Below are 25136 nucleotides of genomic sequence, written 5' to 3'. Positions count from 1 at the left end.
ACTGTCAGTTCCTGTTTCTTCACCTCATCTGAAAGTAGCTAGAAAAGGTGCAGCGTGAAATGGGCTGCTGATGCTGGAACGATGCTTCTGGGCCCATGCCCGAGAGGTGTGAGGGAAGGAGACTGCTCGGAGGAGACCATGGACTAGACGGATAGTCCTGGAATGGTGTGCAGAGCCTCCAAAGCCACAGGCTGAGTGAGCACGGGAGTGCTAGCAGTTAAAGTTGGACTCAAGTGCACCATAGCACGCTCTCCTGGTAGTTACTTTGTGTTTGCAAACTTAAAGAACAAAATTTCTTATTTATTTTCCTTGACAAGGGCTGATAGAGAACAGAGTTTGTTTTCCAGGGTTTCTCTTGGACCTGCATTTTTTCTGGCAAGTATTTCCAAGGGCAAAAGTTGAGGTTATTCTCAGCTGCAGAAAATCTCACCGTTTTCACAATTAATTAAAATAAAACTTCTGCTGGTGGAAAAAATGCTCAAAAATCCTGAATTAAGATGGGAAAACTTCTTTTTTGTATTAAAAAGAAATCATAACAAAATATTCCTGCAGAGAACTTCTTTCACACTTTCCTCATGCCCTCATTCATCAAATCATCAGGAAGTGTACCATATGGAGGAAAAAAAAACCAAAACAAACCCTCCCATTTTCTATCTCATCGAAGGGTTGCTACTATACAATTTTGAGAACAGTGCATTTCAGGAGACCCCATAGGAAAATCCTGCTAGGGCTCCTCCGACGTGTCCCCTCGGTTACTGTGCGACACTTTCTACCTCCCTGCTTACCTTGGCCTCAGTTGGCCCTGGAGATTTCGAAGACCCACGCTAATGGGTCACTTGAACTATATGATGCTACGCACAAAACAATTCCTCTTTATACATGCGGTGTATCTCCTTTCTTTTATGAACAGCAGTTAACCTGAGAATTGTTTGCTGCCAAATAAAAACAGGGATAGTGGATCAATGTCAGCCAGTCTGTAAAATGGGTGCAATCTTGCCTACTCTTTTGTAAGACATGTGAAGCATCTTATTTTTAAACACTCGCATCTCTGGCTGCTCCTACACAGCTGTTCTGCCTCAACAATAAAGTTTTTAGTGGGGTGAATGGAGGAATCACAGATGTAGTAACATTTTGATTATTCCTATGATGTCTTTCCCCCATTCTTTCCCTCCTTCTTTCCTTTTTTAACCCATGCAGGAAAGCGGTTGAGCTGCCTAAGAGACGGTTTGGAGTTCCTCTCGACCGAATCGGAGTGAGCCGTCTCGGCAACACCAAGGGTTAGCAGTTCCTGCAAGTAAGCCAAAGTACTCCCGGTGTGGGCAGGCTCAGAGAACCTCCCCCCCTTCTCAGTTATGTGGAGGTACTCAAGTCATGCCAGTAGGTCTTGGAAAAGATGGTTTGGGGAATGACGGCTTCTTACAATGTAGATTGTGACCGTCAATTTAGTTTGAATGCCCTAAATTAGAAACCCCCTGCAAGAAAACAAGTATTTCTAACATTTTCCATCTCCCGTAGATCACCTTACAGTGTGTTTTATCCAAGCCTTGCATTTCTGGTATGGGAAAATGTAATGTTTACTGATTTTCTGCCTACAGGTACTTCTGCTCGGAATGATTGATGCTGTATTGGAAACATTTCAGGAATACAGAAGATGCATCACAGCATGTCTTGTCATTGACTAATGATTCAACACGCAAGGAACTGACGTCCTGCAAAATCTGTTTCACGTTGCATTTTACAAATGTTGCATTTACAAATAATAACAAATTCAGTTCATCAGGTCAGAATGCTCTGACAGTTGTGCACTGTGCCACTGATAGGAGGGAACAGAAAATATGTATATAGTTTAGTTGCATGGCATTTATTTCTTAAACTAGCAGAAGTTCATTATCCTAGCAAGGACTGTTAGATTTTTTGGATTGAAAATAAAACTTCCGGAGATGCCAACAGCAGTCCATGAAAAGCAGACAGTTTGCTTTGCACGTTTCTTTCAAGAAGGTGTTTGTGTGGTAGATGAAGGGAGGATTTAACAGTTATGGGACAAACCTAGAATTATTTGAACTGCTGTTTGGGAGAAGATGTCTACTGACTTCACTAGGAGTTTGAATAAGAACTATGACAATACCTTAGTATTTGTCCTCGTGATTTAGTAGTCTTTCCCTTATCTCTGCACCATATTTAGACATGTTTTCATCGTATGGCAGATCCTGAAATGTGGTGAGACTTCTAGTTTCCTCCTCTAAGCTGACGAATACATTTCACTCCTCCCTAGGCATAACACAGGATAGCATCCAAATATGAAGTCATCTACTTCCTAAGCCATCTGCATCATATGCCTTATTTTAGCCTCTTGATGAGCGCATGGGGCACAATCAGACGTCCAACTCTTAAAGTTCAAGAATTTCTCACTCTGGTAAAATGTAAACATGTCCTCTCCACTTCAGAGTAAAACAGGTTATCTTAAATCCTGTTTCATGCTTTTCACTTATTTCCAGATTATAAAATATAGCTGAAAAGAGCTGTTTGCTGACATCTCAATGCTCAGATTCCTAGCTGACATTTTCTAAACCTCACATGCTTCTTCTTGGGCTTTGATCGATGTCAGCTAAATTCCTTGGATTGCTATTCTTAGGTATAAATCAACCTTAGAATTACCAAAGAAGATCCATTGAGAAAGGGATTATGCAGCACTAAGAAAAAAAAAAAAGATTCTTGCCAAGCACCCTGGGTTAGGCAGCCAGTAAGGCTGAAGATAGGACGTAAGTGTTAATTTCCTGATCTTCTGTGAAGCACAAAGCACCTGGCTGTTGGCTAGCAAAATGGGTGAAAAATACAGTCAGCTTCTCAGTCAGCTACAGAAAAGGAGTTGGGAATTCAATGAGTCTTTGAAGTTAAAGTTGCTCTGAGGAGTAGCTTTGGAGCAATTGCTCCTGTTCAGGCCATGGTGGGAGGTGAGGATCCCTCTCAGAAGGGCAGGTAGCATCCAATACATGTCTGAGAGGGGCAGTGCTCAGCCATAGCAGGGACCTTTCCCATTTTCCCTCTTGCTTAGAGCCCTGCCCTGAGACCAGGACTGGCCCAGCCAGAGAAACTTTGCAAAAAACTTTGCTTTTCTTGACATCTCCGATATAGGCTAATGCTGCTGACAGCAGCTTCACAAACCAGTGAATCCCATCAAACAGAGCACTCTCTAGCTGAGTTAGGTGAATTGTCATGCTTGCCGTGAGGGGAAGCACTGCAGATGCTTTCCAGACCAAGATCTTGAAAGCTGTAGAAAGAAAGAAGAGCTGTAAGTCCATGGTCATCTTGAGGTTTTGCTCCCTGCTTTTCCGCTGGTCCCACTGCTCGTTTTCTGCCTTTAAGCTTGCAGGTGAAGGCTCTGAGAGCTGGATTGAGTGGGTGCGTGTAGACTGGCTGATGCGAGACAAGATTTTCTGTCCATGCTAGAAGCAAATTGGCAAATGCAGACAAGCCCAGACCCTGTCCTCTGCAGTGCACTGCCACCACCTATGCCGAGCCCGCCCTGCGGTTTAGTAAACAGTTATCTCATTGCACTGAGCTCATCCAGCTAGTCTGAAAATAATCTGCTTGTAAAGCAGCCATATGTATGGGGCAAGGGCAGATTATGGAAGTGTTGTAGACCTGGCCATTTATACAGCTGTCTGTCAAAAGCAGCACGGACAGATTCATTGCCTGACATATTTGGGGAGACTCAGATCAGAGGAATCCAATGCTGACACAGCAGCTTTGCAAAGGCATTGCTGGATCATAAAAGTATTGTAACAGTTGGCAGGTGTTAGACTGGGCTTCCAAATAAAGTTGGGTTTTAAAGCCTGTAGTTGCGTGCAGAAATGCCCTCCATCTGAAGGGTGATGTGAAAGCAAAGCAGGACAGAGGTGTCTGTGATGGTTTCGCTTGGGACTGGGAGATGGAAGCGTCAGTCCTGCTCTTGGCTCCCACCTCACGGCATGGATTACTTGGGAGAAAGCAGCAGCCTTTCTGTTCCTCTGCTCCATCCGCCGCAGAGCACACTGAGACCTCCTGTGGCTCAAAAAGCGCTCTTTAAAATCCATAAATTGGCAGATGCTCTTTAAAATATGATGGTGTCTGAAAGGCTGAAACCCACAATTTGTTTTCATAGATGATAGCTTCAGTCAGCATGCATAGCATGAAAGTCAACAAATGTGAAATGAGGATATACTCCAGCATCCGTTGCACGCTAGATTTGCCCTGTGCTGGCTGTTTGCAAATCCATTCAGATGCCTGTGAGGATTTTATGCTAATAAATCAACATGGTCTACTAGAATGTCTAAGGGAAATCCCTTTAATTATTGCCTGTGGGTCATTAACTTTAGCAAGAGTGACTGCCCAAGCATGGGTGAGGTGTGAGCAGCCATGATGTGGAGGTGGCACCTGAGGAAGAGTTTCTGTTCTGCGTGTTTAGGAGAAAGGACAGGACCCCTCCAGTGACATGCTGAGAATGAGACTAGAGAGCGCATCCCCGCCTTTGCTCCGAATTAATAAATGAATTGCATTCAACACCCATTCATCACTCCAGCAGAAGCAGCTAACACAGCAGCATATAGTGACTGTGAGGAAATAGCCAGGTAATTTGGGTACCATAAGCTCTTAAATAACTGCTGATAGGACATAGCACACCATGTGAGATAAAAATCACTGCTAAGCAGCATGGTGCATATCACTCCAGGGAATTCCTGTGTTCAGGATCAGAGCAAGCTGTTATATAGCCACAGACCCCATATTCCTTTTCCTGACTCACTGATGAGTTGTCACACCAGGTCAGGAAGGCATGGCTACAGCTAGCAGGTGACAGATGGAGCCTGCTGCTCCAGCCTTTCATTGCGCTGGGATTTCCTGCAAGCCGAAAGAATCTGAGCTGAACACCAGCTTGGGGCACTCAACACAGCTTTTGTAACACACCTCCCTTTCAGCTGCAGCACCGAAATCTTAAAGAAAGAGAGACCCTTCTCTTGGCAATAGGCTATAATTTTCCCTGAATTTGGTGCTGTTGAGAGGATATGTGAAATTATGCTCCCGCATACCTTTTCACTTCCACAAAAGCAACAGAAAATGGTAAATGTGTTTTGGAAATAGCAAAGAATTAATGTTAACAGCAAACTGTATTTTGCATGTCATGAGACCTCACTGATATAATCAAGCTGGTTTTACTCCATAGATGCCAGCTTTGGCCTGTAATAGGATGAACAGATCTCCTGTTAATGAAGTACATACAAGGTACTGCTGTGGTGTATGCACATCTTGCCGGAGCCCAAGGCAATTAATGTAACATGGTAATTACACCTTTGGGAGAGGTAAAGTTTTGAAGAATATGTAGCATGCAGGCTACAGTTAAATAGCTCAACAGGGCTGGAGAGACAGTTCAAATCCAGTCAAAATCAGCCCACACATTCACAGTGGCTACCGGATTCTGCTCTCATTTACACCACTGGAAACCCCAAAGTTACCATCAGTGGCCTTTAGATTTATTCTGAATTTACACCTTTGGGAACATGGTTTGTTATTTTTGCAAATAAATGTAGGCAACGTGACTTAAGATGAACATACGTAGGAACCACTAATGGATTGTAATCTCCCTTTTGGACCGGTGCAGACGTAATTCTGCAGTAGAAAAAGCCAGCTAGCATCTGCTCTGAGCAGCCAGGCGAGCCAAAAAACTCTTCTCAAAGCATCTCTTTGGGTGAGTAGGTAGAAATCAGTGGGTCTGCCCCAGTCCTACGAGGACGGCAGCCCACACATATCCATGGGGAAGACCAAACTCTCATTCCTAGTTCTGGTCAGAAGGAAGTGCCTTTTCCTCAGGCACGTTAAAACAGGCCTGTGTTGTTATAGCTAGGTGTTTAATGGGAGCCTTTTTTCCATTGTAAACTTCTCATGAACCATTGGGTAACAAGACCCTACATCAAGGGAAACGCGGCTGCCCCTTGGGCCTCTGCAAGAGGTGAGAAAGAAAACAGCACATGCTTCTGTGCAACAGAAAATCTTTATTGGAAAGATATCCAAAGGATCCAGACTTCCGTGCCTGTCTTCCCACAAACCTACTGTATATGCTGACAGGACACAACGGGGAACAGCTGTGGCTCAGCAAGCCGAGGCAGGCAGCCCTTTGCCCTTCCCATTACACCCAGTCTGTCTTCCTGTCCCAACAGCGGGCCTTAGGTCATCACAGACCTGCTCGTAGGAGGCGACGGGAAGCCCAGACACCACCATGAGCAACGTCTGCAGATGTGGGCAGAGGCCCAAGCTCCAGGGAACTGAGTGTTTGGTGCCTGTGGGCACCTGGTGAGAAGGGGAAGAATGTACAGTGGCAGCAGACTGAATGGCACACGCAGGACAGCAAGGAAAGTTGGGAAGCATCTTCCAAGTAGAAGATCATGGCAGGTTAAACCTGGAAGGGAAGAAAGCTGGAGAGTGGTAGCGGGCTACCTGCCACCATCCTTGTAATATTTGGCTGTGGTGTGATGGTGGAGGATGGCATCTGAGTTAGCAGCACAATGAGAGAACAGAACAAACTCTTAACACAGCAAGACAGTTTGGGGAAGGGCTCATCTTCATCCTCTGGTCCTCGCAAGCCTTCATATGCAGTATTTCCAAAAGCAGGCTGGGAAAGGATACAAGAGAAGGATGTTAGCATCCAAGGGACTTTTTCCAGCTTCCCGCTCTAGCCCTGCAGTGGGTTTCAAAAGCCCTGTGTCTTGAGAGAGCTGGGGTGTGAAGCCAGCATTGTGGCTTCTGGGCACATCTCAATAACCAGCTTTGACTTCATATAACACTTTTAGAGGGTGTTTCTTTTAGCTGCTTATAGTGTAAAGAAGGGGTCTAAAAGTTGTTTCCGTGTTGCTTGATTTACAAGGATTTGCTCCTCTTTTTGCTTTACTTCAGCAATATCAGGAATCAGCTTTTCCTTTCCTGTCTACTGGCCAGCAGCGTTGCTGCCTCAGAGATGCGTGCAGGGTTTTTCACCTGTGGCTGACTGGAAGAGCAGGATACTGACTTGGAGAGACAGGATCTGGTCCTTACAATTTTTTTTTTTAAAAACCCAGTCACTCTATCGGTCTGCCGCTAACTGTCATCCAAACAACACTCATCTCTGTGGGATCTTCTAAGAAGAACAGATAGGGGAAGGATACACATTTTGGTGCTGGAAAAAACAGCTGTACCAGCAGCATTCCCTGTTCTTTGAATCCTGTGTGGGTCTCCCGTTGTCGAGTATGAGAAGAGATTTCTGCCCGATTTTTGAAAGCGGGATCTTGGGAGGAAGCTTCTACTGAATCAGCAGTGCTCATGCTGAGACACGAGCTCCTGCCAGACTGGAAGGACTTTAGATGAAGGCGAAGGTTCTCTGCTTTAATTTCTGGCAGAATGATTTAAACCTGGCAGAGGGAAGTTGTTTTATCTATGTTTGAACCTTTCAGACTGGTGGGGGCATGAATTAGATTAGCCAAATTAATGACAGCCTCCAGGCTTGCTTATAAATTGCAGATTGCCTAAGGATCACCTCAGCACTTAAGCAAGCCTCGCACAAAGGGATTTTCTCTTGGCTGTCTGGCAGGTTGTCAGCTTGCACATGCACAGAGCGTGTGGGGTAAGGGCAGAACGAGCTCTTTTGTTTTTAGGCGAGATCCGTCATCAGTGACTTCTGGTTTACAGCTGCCAGTGCTTTGTGGAGGAACGCACTGATAGCCAGCGTGAATGGCGTTGTCCATGCGCTTGTCAGGAGCAGCCTTGCAGGAGCACTGGTGCAATATGCCCCTGAGTTGCTGGATACAGGCTGGACAAAGCTTGGAGACCAACTGGGGGACCTAGCAGATCTTAGCTCCCTGCATTCTTGGTTGATTTCCACATCCTTTTTAGCTGCTTTTCAGCAGCACAAACAAGCTCTCCTTTTCAGTCTGTAGGAAGGCAGTGACCTTGGCAGCGGGGAATGCATGCACTCCACATGCCTCATTATGCCTCCAGGACTAGCTTTGTGCCCAGAGCGAAGTGAGGATTCCACTGCGGGGACGTGTTCCTACAGAACTCACCTCCTCCAGGACAGGCACTAGTTGCCCATATAGCCCCATGTTCTGCTGTGAACGGGGGGATGAAACGCTGACTGCCTCCAGTGGGGTCCTTGGTGAGCAGACCCGGTGGATCTGCCCTGACAGCGGGCAGGGCTGGGTACACAGTCCTCCTCACCAGCTGCTAAACCAGCCAGCCATTAATAAGAGAGGGTCAGGACTGCTAGAAAAGCTGCCAACCTGTTTTTTCAGCATATTTGGGGCATGTTTACTGTCCCTGTCTTTGTTGCACAAAGGAAGCCCTGGAGATGAGAGCTGGACAGGGTGGCTGCAGGGCTCTAACCCAAAACGTACCGCGTTTTTTGGGCTGGGATGCGGAGAGACTTTCCAAGGCGTAGGCCACCTCTGACCCTTCCTCAGTTGAGAGCTGATCCTTCAATTTCTCCAGCTGTTTAAAAACAAACACAGCAGTAAACAAATGCCCCATCATGCAGGAGGTACAGGCAGCCTGGCTGCCAGCAGCACCACAAGGGACAGGATTTTCCGTGGAGCAGGATCATTCCAGGAGGATCTGCCGTGGAGCACGTGCTCCTTCACTGAGCCACTTGTTTTGTGGCAGCACCACAGGGTGTAGGCACCCATTCCTCTTCCCCTCCACCCCAGGGTGCAAACCCCTGTGGAGAAGAGGCTGTGTAGAAGGATATTGCACTAGTAAGAGTCGAGTCAGTGCTGGGGCAGGAGGTCTCCAGGTATCCACCCACTGCAGCAGACAGCATCGCTTCTCCACTGCTCTGGGTTGTCCCTCCCCTTCCTTCCCCCCAGCCCTCGCTGACTTCCCTGGGTTATAATGCGGAAAGTCCACAGTATTTCTTCTCTATCTGTAGCTACTCTTTTCTAGTAGACTGGGAGCATCTGTGGCCATCATCTAGACTTCTGCTCTGGCAGCATTTCTGCCAGGAAGCCACAGCCTCAGCACTGGAGCAAGGGGCTAGGGTAGGAGCTGGCAGCCTTCCGTCTGGCATGCCGCACTGTGGATTTTCAGTTTGAAGTGAAAAGTGCCAAGTGGAACCCAGCAGGACCTTCAGGATCCATGCAAACAGCTGGACCTGGCTTGACAAAGGGGAAAAAAGGTTTCCACTGCCTGCGGGGTTTGGGGCACGGTGGGGCCCGTATCAAGGTTGCTGCGCACCTTTCCCTGTTCCTGTGAACGCGGTGTGGGATGGGGCTTCCTCTTGCTATCTGTGTCTGTGCACGCTCCACACAGCACCACAGGGCTCTGACCCCGGGCAGCGCCTCCCTTACTAGTGAAGAGCCCAAATGAAAATCAGTCTGGATGGAGTGTGCAGTGGCTATCCCTCTAACTTCAGCCCGTTATCAGATGCATCCAGCTGCTGCAACGCCTAGGAAGGCAGCAAGACCTCCCCTTCTCCCTCTCTTTTCTTCCATGGAGATTTCCTTTGGCATCTCTTTTTTTCCTGTCTTAGCCTTTGCTAGCCTTTCACTGGTGGCAGAGGCAAGAGCTGCCTCAGCCTTTATTGCACTGGTCTATAGTCTTACTTGCTTCTTATCTTTTCCAGCTTGCACAACTATTTAGCCCAAGTTCTGCTTTTCCCTTTGTGTGATACACGCTTACATTACAGCTGCAGAGTGAAGAGCAGCAGGATGTAAAGACAGAAGAATAGGGCATAAAGACAACATGCACAGTTGTTTAGCTATTCATGCAACAGTATGTATATATGTGTCTCTGCATTTGCTCCTCTCACCTGTTCAAGCTCTTCAAACTTCTTTGCCAGCTCCCAGTCTGCAAGAAGGGAGAGAGTAACATCAGCGTCTGCATTGCTTCCCAAGGTTCAAATCCAAAACAGTTTCTTCATTTAAGCTCTTCAGTTGTTGACAAAAAAAGACCTAGTTACCATTTATTTCCTGATGGTGATCTCCAAATCTGTGGTAGCAGAAACAGTGGCAGAAAAGTGTGCTTTTTCTACTGAATTCTATGGGACTTTATCCTAATTCTCCATTACAAGGGAGGCTTCTTCATCATTCCCCAGGCTCTAGGGGAGTTGGCCCAACAAGGTCACATACTGTGTGATACCAGCTCAGGTGAACCTCTCTGCTGCTTTTTGATTTTTATCTTGGTAACAGCAAATCCCTAATGCTGGCTTTTCTGTCACTGGCCTTTTATATCATAGAAACATAGAACCACAGGGTTGGAAGGGACCTCTGGAGATCATCTGCTCCAACCCCCCTGCCAGAGCAGGGTCACCCAGAGCAGGTCACACAGGAACGCGTCCAGGCGGGTTTGGAACATCTCCAGAGACGGAGACTCCAGCACCTCTCTGGGCAGCCTGTTCCAGTGCTCTGCCACCCTCAAAGTAAACAAGTTCCTTCTCATGTTTAGGTGGAACTTCCTATGCTCAAGTTTGTGCCCATTCCCTCTTGATCTGTCGCTGGGCACCACCGAAAAGAGCCTGGCCCCATCCTCCTGACACCCACCCTTAAAGTATTTATAAGTGTTGATAAGATCCCTCCTCAGTCATCTTTTTTCCAGACTGAAGAGACCCAAATCCCTCAGCCTTTCTTCATAAGAGAGGTGTTCCAGTCCCCTAATCATCTTGGTAGCCCTTTGCTGCACCCTCTCCAGCAGTTCCCTGTCCCTCTTGAACCGGGGAGCCCAGAACTCCCATTTATATGAACTCCCATTGCTTCCTTTAAGACTTGTTTATCCTCACGTCACCCACGCAGTCAGAAGTCAGAAGACACAGATTTAGCCTAGCATAACTTATTGCTTTATAAGTAAGCAAACATCAGGGTTGGCAGAGTGGAACAACAGGAAAAGTAACATAGCAGTGAGTGCACCGACTCCACACTTCTAAATGTTAGGGGAGCACGGGGGCCTGGGGACCAGCTTCATAGATCAGACTTAGAGATCTCAAGGTGGAGCAGTACTATACTAGATGATTGTCAAAAAACTGTGCAGATGGATGAACAAACTGCCCTGAGATATCCCATCCAGGACAAGGGGAGAGTTAGGTGCCTGTGAATGGGATCTAAAACCTCTGGCTGAATTGGACTAGCAATAGGGAAGGCTGCAGGAAGGGATGGGGGGATTTCAGTCTCACTCCTCTTGAGGACTGGGGGACCTTATTCCAGATTCAAATTGATGTCAAAAACAGGTATTTTTCTTTTTAATAAGATAGATGAAACAATGGAAAGCACCGTGGCAAAATGAGCTCAGTCAAAACTGAGTGACTGGACTACAGCAGTTCTCCTAGGAGGGGAACGCAAAGTGATCAGCTGGCTTTAAGTGCCAGTTTGAGAAAAAAATGCACTAAAATAAGTAGAAGAGCCAGAAAAGAGCTAAAGAATGTCTCTGCTGGGCCCCACAAGAAAGCCAAAAACCAGCCCTGGAGCTGCCTCCTTTGTCTGCTCTTAACGTGGCAGCAGGCGTTGGTCTGCATCTCCGAGGGGATTTAGGATATAATTCCCCTTGATTTCAGATAAGACTTCAGATAAGATAGATAGGTTTCAGATAAGACCGCAGCACACTGACACATTGCCAGACTTGGGCTTTTTTTTTTTTTAATGTTTGAAACTGAGCAGGAGGGTGCCAAGAAAGAGCTGCCTCCGTCTCAGTTGAAAAATCCTGAGTATTTTCTGACAGATATTAATCCAACAGAAAAAGTAGCAGTTCCTAAACAAATCTATTGCATCAGGGCTCGGTTTGAGAGACAGGATGGGGACGAGGATGGGCTGGGAGTCAGGAGGTGGGGGCTCTGTTCCTGGCACTGCCAGCAATGACCTCAGGCAGATTCCTTTTAAGCATGTCTTTACATATCCGTAAGACAGAGGCAGCCAGGCCTGCGTATCTGCAAGTGAAAAGTGCTGCTTAAGAGATTATTATTATTATTTTTTTATTATTATTATTATTATTATTATTATTATTATTATTATTATTATTATTATTATTATTATTCTACACATTTTTACCTCTTTCAGAGTTTCAAGTGCCGATTTTGGCTCAGCTTTCCACAAACCATAAGCTTGGCCAATGACTGCTATGAATAGGAAATGATCAGCGGTCAAAATTTGGAACAGATTATCTCAGGCAGGGGGAAGGAAGTTAATTTATGGATGAAGCCTTGAGAAACTGCCTGCTGTAAATCCTCTGTCTGTGCTCTGCTCAGAGATTCATTATATTCAATTGTCTGGCATAAAATGCAGCCTTTCCTCTAGGACTAATAAGTGCAATAATCCATAAACCAATCATAAAAATGTTATTTTTTGAATGCATCCCCTTTGCAAGAAGAATGCCTTTGTTAGTATAAGGACTTGATTTATTTGTGTTTGTTTATTTGTCCCAGGATTGTCTAACCACTGCCTCACTGCATTAACAAGGGGCTGGAGAAGAGCACTGAGTGATTTTGATGAATGGATTTTCATAATAAAATTTTTGCCGAGCCCTATTCTCGACTGTTTTCACAGGAAAGAGCAGCTTCCCGCTCTGAGACCACCACATATGGTCCAAACCCTCCCCAGGCTGTGGTGGCCGTGGGAATAGCTGACCCCTGTAATCCACATGGTGCTTGTGATGGCTGTGCGTATTGTCATGGAAAGCCCAAATTTCTCTTCAGCGGGTCTGAGTTTAGCCACGTGTGAGTGGCTTTAAATTTGGTGTCTGTTCACAGAGCACAGACAGGAAAAGCCTCCTCCTCTTGGCTGTGTGGGAAAAGCCCGTTGTCTCAACTTCTTCCAGCAGTAGCGGAGGCTCTGGCTTAGACAGGAGCTGCCACCACCCTTGTCCCAACTTACACCTGATCCCAAGGGATCTCAGCCATACGATCTCTGCAAAATCTTGATGCCGCCGCACTGCCCTGTGTGCTCACAAGATGCTGCTGGTTTTACCAGCAAGACACTGAGCTGTGTCTCAAAGGCGCATGGGGCTGTACCGGGTGTGGGTGGAGAGGTGACTCCCAAGGCTGACCCATGCCCCAGGCATAGCATAAAACGTCTCAGGGGTAGCAGAGGCACAGGGACTCAGCAGCATCTCTTCTTGCTATTCTGTGGACAAACATGCTCCCTTCCCAGCTCGGTTCCCTTCCCAGTTCAGTGCTGAGTGTCTGAGGATCTAAGGTACATGGTTTTGGGCAGTTTTACGTGGCATTGTAAAGGCAGGTCCAGGATCCTCGTGATGGAGAACATCTGACATTAATCATGTGTAGGCACCATGCTGGATGCTTCCACTTTCTGAGCAGCTGGTATTTCTGAGGAACCTGAGGAGCAGGTTCCTTGCATTCATGCAAACACAGATTCAAGAAGCTGAAATCTCCCATCCCCTTCTCTTACCAATATTTTCCGGTCTCCGCCATGCGAGTTTCTTATTAAGAAGCAGAGTCAGCAGTGTGTCCTCATGATTTGTGTCTTCTCTCTCCGGAAGCACTCGGTTCTCTGCAGCACATAAAACACACCTTTCTCAATCTCCAATGAAAAAAAAAGGGTGCACCCTCCAGCCCCCAGCATTAAAACAATAATGAAGAAGGCGAAGAAGTGGAAGGGAAAAGTCTCCTGTCAGCCCTTTGTCAGGGTGGAAGGAGTCTGGGGGAAGAGGAAGATGTGTGAGAACAGAATGAAATGTCCAGGCAGTGAGGGCTGCGCAGTGAAAGGCTGCAGGATGGGGCAGCCATCCCTGCCAGCTCTGGGCTGCTGGCCAGTCTCACTGCAGCCTCATCAACATGGCTGGCTGCAGAGAGACGGAGACATCACCTTGATTTAGAGAGTCCTGACTTCTTCTGCAAGGCAGATGTAGCCGATGCCTCTGCAAAGCCAGACAGCGACCCACGAGATCCTCTTCTCAAAACTGCAAATGTTCCTCCCACTCAGACCATCCACCTTCCCGGGGCCGACAGAGGTGGGAACTCGCTCCTCATGAGGGCTGATGCGTGGGTACCACAGCTGAAAAGCCCTACAGCCCCACAGTCTATTCTCGCACTTACTCAGCCTTGGGGCTGCTATAGCTGATTGCCAGTGGTATTAAAGGATTCTTCCTGAACAGAGCCAAAGTGTGGAGGAGTTTAAAGCGAGCGTCTTTATCCCCAAGGAAGCCTCTTACAGTAGCTGTAGGCCACACAGAATTTTTCTGTTTTCCAGGAAAAACCTCCCCAAGCTGCTGTGCTAAAGCAATTTGGACCTCTCTATGAGGCCCCTTTAGGGAGCTTTCTCAGTGGTTTTGCTTTAGTGGTTGTGGCTATGCCCTCAAATGAATGGTTGTGAAGGTCAAGGGTTCAGCAGAAACCAACGGACACAGGGGATGGGACTAATCAGAGCTCCGAAGGCTCTGAGACCCACCCAGCTCTGCTGAACAGATTTCCAGAATTATCTGAAACTTGAGTATTGCATTCAGTTTTGAGAATGACAGAATGGGAGCCACACTTTACAGAGAGAATGACCATTCCCCAAAATCTTTGGTCTGAACACTCCTACGCTACAAAGCCCTAGAAGATGCCAACGGAATCCATGGAAAAAACGAGGAAATTATGCAGAAAGGCTTATTTTGTCTTCTTCCGGGATCTTTAGGGCTTCCTCTCACTCCCTTCAAGGAGGTGAAAAAGGAGAAAATGGTCTCGTATAGCCATCAGCCCTACATAGCTGTGACGGGATGAGTGCAATTATTTTTGATACACTTGAGACAAAACATTGTACCAGATGAGTTTTAAGGATGCTCAAGAGTATGTGGGAATCAGCTCCGTTAGCTAAAGTCACATAATCAGCTCCGTTAGCTAAAGTCACATAAATCTGCAGAAGCGGAGGGGCTCTGGCCAAAGTGATGCTCCAAGAATTTGCCCAGCCTCAACCCTGCCTCACGCTGCGGCTGAAGCCGCTGATCCTGATTGCGATCTCTGGAAATAAACCTGAGGGAATTAGCAGAGCTACACACTATGTAAAACTTGCAGTTAGCGTGGAGTGCTGTAAACCTCATTCCTAAGTCTGGAAGACAGTTATGATTTTAAAATAGCTACTTTTAGTCATTTGGGGGATTTGCTACAGAAAAAAAAAAACACCCCATAAACACTCTAGTAAAAACTAAACAGAAGCAGTATTTAGATAGAGTGGCCTCAGGAATGTTTTGGTTGTCATTATGAAAATAAATAGGTGATATAACGGGAAAAATCATTTGAAAAGCAATGTTATTTTCAAGCCTATATTTAGCTGCTCCTTTTTTTTTTTGTACTGCCAAGTCTCTTTAAGAAAGAAGATTAATGATTGACATTTCCCTGCAGAATAAGTTCAAGCTAAGATTAATTTAAATTATGGGAGAAGAACATATAAAAAGAAGTTTTGTGAATAAAAAAAGTTCAGCAGCACCCTACTACTGACATTTATGAGCTGTCAAATCTCATATGGTGTATACTGGAATTGCTACTCTCTGATATTTTAATGTTTTTCCTTGGAAATTTTCTTTTGGGAAAGAAAGAGCTACCCTTACCAGATTTCACCAGATCTGATATTTTTACTGATTAGCAGAATGTGTCATACGACCAGCTGCAGACCAGAAGGACAGCTTTAGCTCATGCTAATATGAACCAGTCTCTGGGTAGTACCCAAGTTAATTGATTGTTTAGTATAGCTCATTTTCTTTTCTTTTATGGATAAGGAAGTGTTGCACAGCCATGACAAGCAGCAAAGCAAAGCAAAAAGATAACCACCTACCTGTGTCATCTAGTCTGTATTCCAGCTTACCTTGTAGTAAAAAAGGCTCCCCATGTGTAGATGGGAGATACGCAGTCATGGTCAAGATGGTTAGCACTCCAAGGGACAGCTGGACAGACCACATCTTCTCCATGTTCCCACCACCCAAAAGCATTCTTCCTTCAGGCACAGTGGAGGACTTCAATGCAACCCAGTGCCAGATGAGCTCACTTTTAAGAGGCAGTGGATGTGCCGTGATTGCAAATGGCCTTTGGAGGAGGGGAGAAAAATATCTCTTGAGATATAATTCAACCTGTCAATATGATTCACTCCTTTGGGAGTGGACAGAACAACCCAGTAACAGACGTCAGATGGAACCTGTTCAATATATCTCATATCAGACTGATTTAATGAATTCTGATGTTCCCACAGGCATGCACGATCCATGCACACGGATATACATTCCATACCTACATACATTAAAAATATTTTTTTTGGGGCTACTGCTTTAACAGAGTTCAGACATGAGGACTCCCACATTAGCGAGGAAGATTTGTCTAACGTACCAGTTGCTGTATGTCACCAGTTTGGACAGAATCAGGTTAATGGGTTTTTGTAATATATCATCTCACTTCCTAGTGCCTATATTAATTAATGTGAGACATAATGAGTGCTGAAGTGGTGGGAAACAGAGGGGGAGAGCTCTTTTCATTGAACTGATTGGAGGATGTTGAGTGGGTCTCGCTCACCGTGACTTATGGCTTTGTCAACGGAAAAGGCATCACACCCTATTTTGGGATTGTGTCTGAGAGGGGGAGTGAACATTTGGCAGCAGATATGGAATACATCAAGGATGGGCAACAGTCTTCATTTTTTCTGGGGGAAAAAAAAGAAGTGGAAGGTCAGATGCTGGCTCTGGCTGCACAGACATATTTTATTAGTTTAGAGCAAATTATTGAGGCACACTGCATGTATTCCATGCCTTCTCAGGTCACAACCACTTGTTGGTTTGGCTTCTATTTGTTGTCTGTCCATCACTATTGATCAGGGACCTGCTGCTAGTTTTCTATTACAACCTTACCAAGAAAAATGTTGTAACAGTAACAGCGCTAAACTTTGTTCTTCACTTCTGCTTCTTCTGCAGAACTGAATCATCTGTACCACACTTTGGCCAAGCTCTGACTTGTACATACACTGCTAGTGACTCACTTCGTGTGCTTTTTTGACACCACATCATGCCTGATTACCCAACATAGCTTAATCTGATGATACCTGCACTTCATCTTAACTAAAAGACGATATAATTTCCATGTTTGGGCTTTTGGCTTCCAGTCCCCAGCTCTCCCTACAACTTGCTGTGCACCTTGGATAGCTAAAGAATGACTAGCCTTTTAATATCCCTTTTAATATTTACTTTTTACTGAAAAATGGAGGGGTGGAGGCTCGGATTTTTTTCAGGAAGTGGCTACGAAAATGAATGCATTTCTTCCATTAAGGAATACTTCTCTACTGAGGAAATATTCCAGAATTTTCCCTGCAGATATAATATGTAAAACTAAATCAAACTTGTCTTTTCCCTCAGTCTTGTGAACCGGTGATTAGCTATCTGAAGTACTCCCCTTTCCTTCTTCACAAAGTTCTGTTTGGACTGAAGGGCATCTGTGTCCTTGTTCTGTTTTACCTCAAACCAGGACAGTCCTACTGGGAACACTTTTCCAGCCCCCTCTGTCTCCCTAAGCTGCCTGTTTCAAACTGGTTGGTAGTGAGCACCCCCCATGAAGCAGAGACCATAACTTGGTGAGCAGCACCTTGCACCGAGTCCAGGGTGGACAATAGTAGCTCTGACTCAAAACCATATTCTTAAGGGAAGGTCAGGTCCATTTTTACTTGGTATTAAACGGCTTTCCAGGTTCCTACCAGTATGTCTTGAGATCTGTTGTGAAATTGGCTTTGCATTGGTATAGAAGCTGGGTTTTCCCATCTCCTCTAAGTTTATGCATAATCCACAGATCTCTGAGTGGTTTTTCCTACTCTTTCCTATAAGGCATCATGGGCTATTAGCAGGCTCTTTCGGGAAGATGAGCTATTCCCTGAGATTTCCTCTTTCACTGCAGAGAAACTTTCGTTTTGGGTCACTGCAACTGTTCAGGCCCCAAAGCAACTCATGTGTAGACTGTGCTAGTGAGGGCCCAGGTGAAGGTGAGGGACTGCCATTCTGCATTTACATACTAGAAGGGAGATTACTGGATGCTGTGAGAGGGTGGATGCGCTCAGCGGGTGGGTGGATAGATGCCTGCCAGACGCTAGTGGACTGTTTGCATTTGTTGCAGTTATGAGATGGTTGATTTGCAGTAGCAGGCTTCTGTGAGGCTCCGACCTGGAAAATTCCTTTGCTTTTAGCCCATTTGTCCAAGTGCTGGAAATACTATTACATTTTCTCATTCTTATGTACTTTATTCTCTATAGAAAAACAACATAGTCCCCATATTCTTCATATTACTTCACTCAGTGATAATGTCTTCTACATCACCCACTGAGCACTTGTGTCTAGAGCTCAAAGATAGTGAGAACGTGTAGACCTCACATAGAGCTCCATCTCTACCTCCCATGGTCCTAGTCTGTCTAAGCCTCTTCATGTAGAAGTTTCTCTTTTCATAGAGCTATGCAGACTTCAGATAATCAAACACAATCGAACTGGAAATCTGACAAGGGTGGAAAAAGACAACCAGCCCAGAGGGCAGGAATGGTAAAGACTTGACCCAAGCAGCTGGGATGCCGCTAATCTCAGCTGCACCAGCTCTGAGTGTGAGAGACATTACACGTGAGGCCCCTGAGGGTGTTAACAGTCCAGAGCAGCCTCAGCTGGGGCCTCCACCCACCCTCTCTGCCCATAGGCCAAGGAGTCCCATTTAAGCTCAGCCCTGGGCCACCTCTGTTTCTGCCTGAGGTAGGTTGGAGGGATGCTGGTGTACAGCTCAGCTCTGTTTTTGCCTGGCCATGGCCCCCACTGATCTGGACCCAGACCTACAAGTTGACTTCCTGGCTTGACCTCAGACATGTCCCATCAGTGTAGACCTGTCTGGTGTTCACTGGACTATGTTTGACCCTGGTTGCTATTATCAGGCCTAATGCTGACTAGTGGATTGATTTCCAGCTTGACCCTGGATTGACTTCATCGTCGTGGGCTTCCTTAATCGTTGGGACTCTTGGACACTGGGACACTAAACCTGGCTGCTGTTGCTGGGTCTGCCCTGCTTGCACCTCTTGGGATGGGTCCCTGTCCTGCTGGCAGCTTCACTGCATTTGGTTCCTTGTTCCCTAGGGAGCTGCTGGCCCTTGCTGCTCTTGGACATCATCTTCCTCAAAATATTCAGCTTTCTGTGCGTTGACTCCCTCTGCCAAGCAGACTACTAAATCTTGGAGCAGAAACGGCTTTTGGGTATGTTATATAAAATCCTGATTTCTCTGAAGTCACTTTGGGCTTTGTTGTTAGCTCTAATGAAGCTAGGACTGCCTTTAGAAGAGATGTAGTCCCCAAATAACATAACCTTAGTTTAAGCCCAAAGCAGTAACCATTACTGTTTCAGAGTAAGCCTCAGACAAGGGGCATTCAGTGTGGCTTTTGAGTGACTTGTAAGATGCAGGAGGCAGTGCTAAGCTGCTGAAAGCAGAACATGAAAGGGCTACTTTCCAGAGCCAGTTTGGAGTGGCAGGTTTCCAGACCACTTTGTATGCTGTACATTTGGGGTTTGGAGAGAGGGAGGATATTTTTTCTTTTCCAGAGCTTCCTGAGAACACACGAAAACATCACATGCATCATGTATTTCAGGTGAGCCTCAACAGTATCCACAGGCTTTGCTGTGGTCTTATGGTCTCCATTTAACCAGAGCTGCTTGGTCCCAAAGCAAACAACCTGCTGTGAGAGGACCTGTCAGGGGAGAGCCTTTGCTTAAGGGTGGGAGAAGAGGCATATGAACTGAGCTGCAACCTCTGCACCAAGGATGGGACTTGGCTGTGACCAGGTAGTCTAAGAGGGCAGATACAGGATTTTATATTGTGTGGAACATAGGGGGAGACTTGTGTCTCACTGTTTTCTTGCCTAGAGTATTTGTACAAATAAGATAAGGATGGGACATGATAACAAATTTGGCAGTGAGGAGGGGACATGCTTTGTAGAAGGAGGAAAGGCAGAGTAGGGGCCTAATAGCCCTAACAAAGTGGGGAGTTGTTGAGCTTTTAGCATGCAAGAAAGGGGATATATATGGTGTCAGAAAGGCACTTATCCTGCTCCCCCATCCTGGGCAGTGACTTGCAGTGCACTCCCCCATCCCACTATGTGTCTCTATCCCCTCTGTCAATCATGTGTCCAACAAACTGTTTCCCCCTTTGGCAGCCAAGTCGCTTCTCTCTTCCACAGTACTTGTCTTTCTTGTCTGTATCACCATTGTAGACCTGATGCCATTTGTCTCTTCTGTCTGCATTCCTTTTGCATCTATCTGCTCTTCTGTCTCTCCAACTGTGCTTTTCTGTTAGTGATCAAAGTAGCAGATACTGAAAACCACCCTGTTGTCTTCAGCCTTCATCCCTTACACATTTAATATCTGATTTCTCCTCTGCCGGTGTCACTCATACCCTGGGGTGAACTTGAAAACAAAACCCACTGGTCCTGTTACTTAAAGTACCTCTGGAAGGCACTCAGATACTCTGATGTGTGGTGCAAACTCCCTGACAGAGCAGCTTGGCTGCAGAAAGGAATTAAAATAATGTGCACATAAGCCAGGAGAGCAGCCCCCCTCACAGCTCCCTGAAAGGAGGGAGTGCATAATGGGGAGGGAGATGTAGTTATAAAATGAGATTCTCTGTTCCTTAGGGGACTGTTAAAACCAGTCAATATTTATTAAGCTTTTAGTCTGACTCATGCAATTTGTTCCCCCTTCTATGTGCTTGTCTTTTGGACTCAGCTGTTGCTTGGTCTGTTACTGCCATAAAATTGGATGCTATGGTTTAACTGTATCCTTGCTTAGTGAAAGAAAAGGGAAAAGTCCAAGCGTGTAAAGCAGCTTAAGTTGCCACCTCACTGCAAGCAATCAAGGGAGCACACAGAAGCATCACCAGTTCCCATCAGATGGGCATTGTGCTAAAGAGAAGCAGTTACTCGTGGTTAAGGCAGCGAAGGGTAAGAAAGAGGTGCAGCTGGGCTGCCTGCCTGGCTTTCACATCTGCTCTGGCAGCTGTCGGGAAACCACTCAACTTCTTGGAGAACAAGCCAGCTCCAAAGTATCCTGGAGTGAGGGGCTGAAAGAGTAATTCAGGAATGTGAAAACATGCGATGTGGGAGGAGGCAGTCCATGGAGAGAAAGGAGGGACCAGAGGCAATTATTGTACCATTCTCACCTCTGCCTTTTAATCTTGAGCTGGAGCACCTGCTCTGGACTCGGTCTCCCATTCCTGCTGACTGGGGTTACTTGGCTGAGGTTCCTGGTGAGGACATGAAGGCACTATAGAAACCTTTTCTGCGTTGACACATGCTGTGACCTGCTGGACTCAAAGTAACTTCCAGTGATGCTCCTGAATGGTAAACATTGGTGTAGGGACTAATCTGACCCCTGTGCAAGGACAGTGTCCTGAAGAGGCATGATCTGGAATGACCTGTTTATACCATTGGATTCACCCTGAGCTTGATCCCCCTCTGTTCTGACTCACCTTCTGCAAGCCCTGAGCCTGTGCACTTGGCAGGGACACCGAGTGCTGAGTAAGTGATGCTGTGAGGTGTCTTTGCAAGAGTAATGTCACTCATACAGAAGCTAGTCCCCGAGTAAAGGCAGTGAAAGTATGAAAGCTGAGCGTCCTTTGAAGCAGCAGTCTGTCTGGTTTTCTGGAGGTCCTTTGCCCTCTCCATCATTTACAGGACATTAGAGAACAGCCGCTTCTGGAAATGGTAACTGAGGTAACAAAACAGTACATGGCCAACAAGAGGTGAATTCTGGAGCTGGGACTTCTCTTCCCTAAATGTGGTTACAAGCCGATAACCCCATCAATAGTTTCAGATTTTAGCTCATTCTTTCTGGAGAGTGGATATCAGTGGTCATCAACACTTATCCTGTGAGCACAAAAAGCCAGGAGGACCCAAAGTGGTGGTCTGGCATGTGGCTTTTGATGGAGCTTGCCGCTATCTAGATGGAGAGAAAAGGTGAGGAAAACCAAGCATGAGATGTGTTATCTCTACTGAGTAGCAGCAGGCTGTGCTAGGCTACCTGGTCTTGTCCTCAGTGAGCTGATGCATCTTCACAGCAGGGTGGAGACCCAAGCCTGGCTACCGAAAAACCATGTTAGTGTGGCACTTGGATGTGTTAATTAGCCTGGCTTCTGGGTGAAATTGCCAAGGTAGCTGTGCTGGTTCTCGGTAGCTTCTGTAGAACTAGCACATCTCCACAGGGCACTGCCTGCCTGCATGGAGTTGTGTCTTCAGAAAGCCTGAGTTCCTCAGCACTTCCAAGGCCACTCAGTGAAGCACTGTGTCCTCTAGGCCATGCTGCAGCCACCATTTGCTGGGTGCTGTACAGGCTGATGTGGACTTGGCCCCTCCCAGTGTGACCACAGAGGAATTAGCTGCCTCTTGATTTTTCTTGTTGCAGGTGTTGGGCTGAAGATGCTCAATGCTACCTGCATCAAGGACCTCTGCAAGGATCCTTTGGCATGGTCAGCAGCCATTGTATGGGAATGAGTTTGAGCACTCATCTGTCTCTGAATGTTTCCCCTGAATTTTGCACACCTTCTACTTCAGTTAGCCACTCTCAGTAAGAATGTAGCTTGTACACATACTACTTTTGGTAACGTGGCCGTATAGACAGGGCTGGGTGATTTCCTGTTAAAAATGCTGGTTGGGGCACTTTTAAGGCTGTGTAGGTCAACCCTGCCCGCTTTCATCCTGTTGTTCCCCTTTTTCCTTCTTCCTCCTCTCAGTTCTCATCATCTGGCCTCTGGGTTTACTGCAAAATGTTATCAATTTTACTGAAAACTCTCACTACTGGTCCCCCAAAAGAGGACTTAGAGGGTACACAGATCTGTTTTGTTTTGAGGAAACTTGCACAGATGAGCATAATCCTTGCATTTCTGGAGAGCCTGTTGTCTTACCTAGCTTTTCATTTGCACCCAGGGCTGCTGAGACTCTGATAGCTTGTGAAAAATAGTGTTTTGTTGAGTGAACACCAATGCTTTGTGGATGTAAACTTGCATATACAAAATCATGACTAGAAATGAGGCATCCAACGGGAGACTGTAGGACATATCCATCCTTCAGCTTTTGGTCTGCTTGCCACCCTGAAGCTTGATAAACAAGGCTGGCAGAAGTGATAACACGGATTATTTTTTTATTTTTTTTTTAACCAGAAAAGGATGGGCAGGTAGAAATCAAAAGATGTGGGTTTAGGTAGATTGAGAATTTTTTCAGAGTGGAATGTGGCAAACTCGCTGCTAGGTGAGAATTGAACTGACTTCAGCCCCCACCCAACCGCCTCTAACAACATCAATATGTTGAAATTTCACCCAGGCAATAGTGACTGTGAGAACCAACCAAGACAATTCACCACTATCTGCCACTTTTATTAGGCTGCTTATGCCTCCATTGTGCAGGCTTGCAGGCAGCCCTGTGGAGCACTAAGTGAATAACAAATATCTGTTTTGGGGGTTTCTGTTCTTCTGACCTGTAAGAGTAAAGAAGAGATGCACAGCAGATGAGGGAAGAGGAAAGTGGCAAATTTATAGTGTTACTTCTCACTTTTCGTGGTAAAGGAGATATTTGGAAGGCCTTTGCTCTCTTTTGCTGATGTGAAACTTAACACTCTCTCACTTGGGGGTAAAAAACCACCAAAACTACAATCTTTGCAAATGTGTATGTAAAACTGGGGGTAGAGATGCAGAGCTAACTTGCACCTTGCAGTTTACAGGGTAGCCCTTACAAACATCTGTTCTGTGCATGTAACCGAGCTGCGAGCAGCATCATACCTGACTTCAAATTGCATGGGTTCCTCCTCCAACTTGAAAGTCAACAAAAGCCCTTGTTCCGTAAATGCACAGCTCGTGATTTTCCTAGTGCCTCTCGTTATGTTACATGTAAGCACAAGTTTAGTTTCCTCTTTGTTCATTCTTTGCAATCACCCCATTCATTACTCCTGTGTGCTTTAAAATACCTTAATCCTTGCAGGCTCCCGCTCTCCTTCTCCTTCAGGGAGCCTGAATTCCCACAGGCACCATTCAGCTACCTACGGAAATTGCACACCTGCTTCTTGGTGCTCCTTGCCAATGCTGTAATGTTTGCTTCCTCTCATCGGCCCCTTTTGGCACAGGACTTCAAACCTCTCTTAAAGTGCAACTTAGCTTAGAAATGCAGGGGGGTGAATGACTGAACTGAGTCAAAGAGGAGAAAAACAAAAGCATGTGCGTGTCCCCATCTCAGGTGAGAAGGAAGGTCAGTGCCTGCCATGAGTCATCACTGACCCACAGGTTTTGGACATGCGTTTGTGAAGCACCTGATATCATGAGACACCTAGAACCACTTTTTCTGTCCCTTTGCATTGACCATTAACCGATGTGCACATTCCTGCCTGTAGGACCGTTATCCTCTGTGTCTATTCCCACAGGAGCCTCACCAGTTGGAAGTTAGCCTTGCCATCATTAAGGAAACTTTAACAAAGATTGTACTGTTGAGAGTGAACATCTTGATGAGGCCTAATTTATTTCACAGTTGTTGTTACCCTGTTGACCTAAAATGACAGCAAGACACTTGGAGAAGTGCCCAGTTCATTTAAGAAGAAAGCACAAAATTGTCTCTCCCTGTCTGCAGGAAGAACTTAGCAACATAAGGCATTCCTAGCTCCTGTCCCAGTGCTCTGCCTGGCAGCTCCTGTCCTAAAAGCTCTCTGTGGCTTTTTTTTGAGCGCCAGTCCAGATTGTATTGCTTTTATCTATTTTTAACAGTTCCAGCCTTTGCTTTGCACATCCCCTCGGGAATGTTTTCAGTGCTGTGAGCGGTGGGAAAGTGGTGTGTGGTGCACCAGGGTGACAAACTGGGTATACCCCAGGAGTGACGTGTCTTGGGGCAGGATTAGATGGAGGGAAAGTGCCCGGTCCTGGGGCTCCATGGGCTTTAAGACCTGTCTGGTGGCGCAGTCCCAGCTACAGCCCCATTTCTGAGCCTTTGACCACAGCTGTCTGTTGGAGCACGCCCCTCCCCGATCATGGTGTGCCTGGTACTCCGTGGTCTGCCTTGGCACAGAGCCAAACAAGGCACACAGTGAGAGGACAAAGGGCCAACACAGTTTGCAGCAAGAGCAAGTCCACCTGGATAGAAGGAGAGAAATCACAAGGAGCCAAGAATGGAACAGGAGCTCAGATATGGTATGATCTCCAGCCTTG

The 25136-nt window shown here is 46.2% G+C and overlaps 2 protein-coding genes across 5 annotated transcripts in view; one reads left to right on the top strand and one right to left on the bottom strand.

The window, feature by feature from the left end:
* OSTN (osteocrin) overlaps positions 1–2530 on the top strand; it is a 69751-nt gene extending 67221 nt beyond the window's left edge. For all 3 annotated transcript variants that reach the window (XM_054206560.1, XM_054206558.1, XM_054206559.1), the window contains exons 4-5: positions 1198–1277; positions 1596–2530. In XM_054206560.1, the coding sequence (XP_054062535.1) occupies positions 1198–1277; positions 1596–1618 (103 nt within the window). In that variant the 3' untranslated portion in view covers positions 1619–2530. The remainder of the gene's footprint in view (positions 1–1197; positions 1278–1595) is intronic.
* Positions 2531–6614: 4084 nt separating this feature from the next.
* On the bottom strand, positions 6615–15897 carry UTS2B (urotensin 2B). Of its 2 annotated transcripts, none has more exons than XM_054206578.1 (5): positions 15744–15897; positions 13383–13484; positions 9803–9840; positions 8394–8487; positions 6615–6640 (listed from the first exon to the last, which is right to left on the bottom strand). In XM_054206578.1, the coding sequence occupies exons 1-5, from the start codon at positions 15895–15897 to the stop codon at positions 6615–6617; spliced, it is 414 nt and encodes a 137-aa protein (XP_054062553.1). The 2 variants fall into 2 exon arrangements, with proteins under 2 accessions (XP_054062553.1, XP_054062554.1); XM_054206579.1 differs by having other exon boundaries at positions 15774–15897.
* Between the last annotated feature and the right edge of the window lie 9239 nt (positions 15898–25136).

The sequence above is a fragment of the Rissa tridactyla genome, chromosome 6 (assembly GCF_028500815.1).
Source record: "Rissa tridactyla isolate bRisTri1 chromosome 6, bRisTri1.patW.cur.20221130, whole genome shotgun sequence".
Classification (NCBI taxonomy): domain Eukaryota; kingdom Metazoa; phylum Chordata; class Aves; order Charadriiformes; family Laridae; genus Rissa; species Rissa tridactyla.
This window is presented reverse-complemented; position numbering and strand designations above follow the sequence as displayed.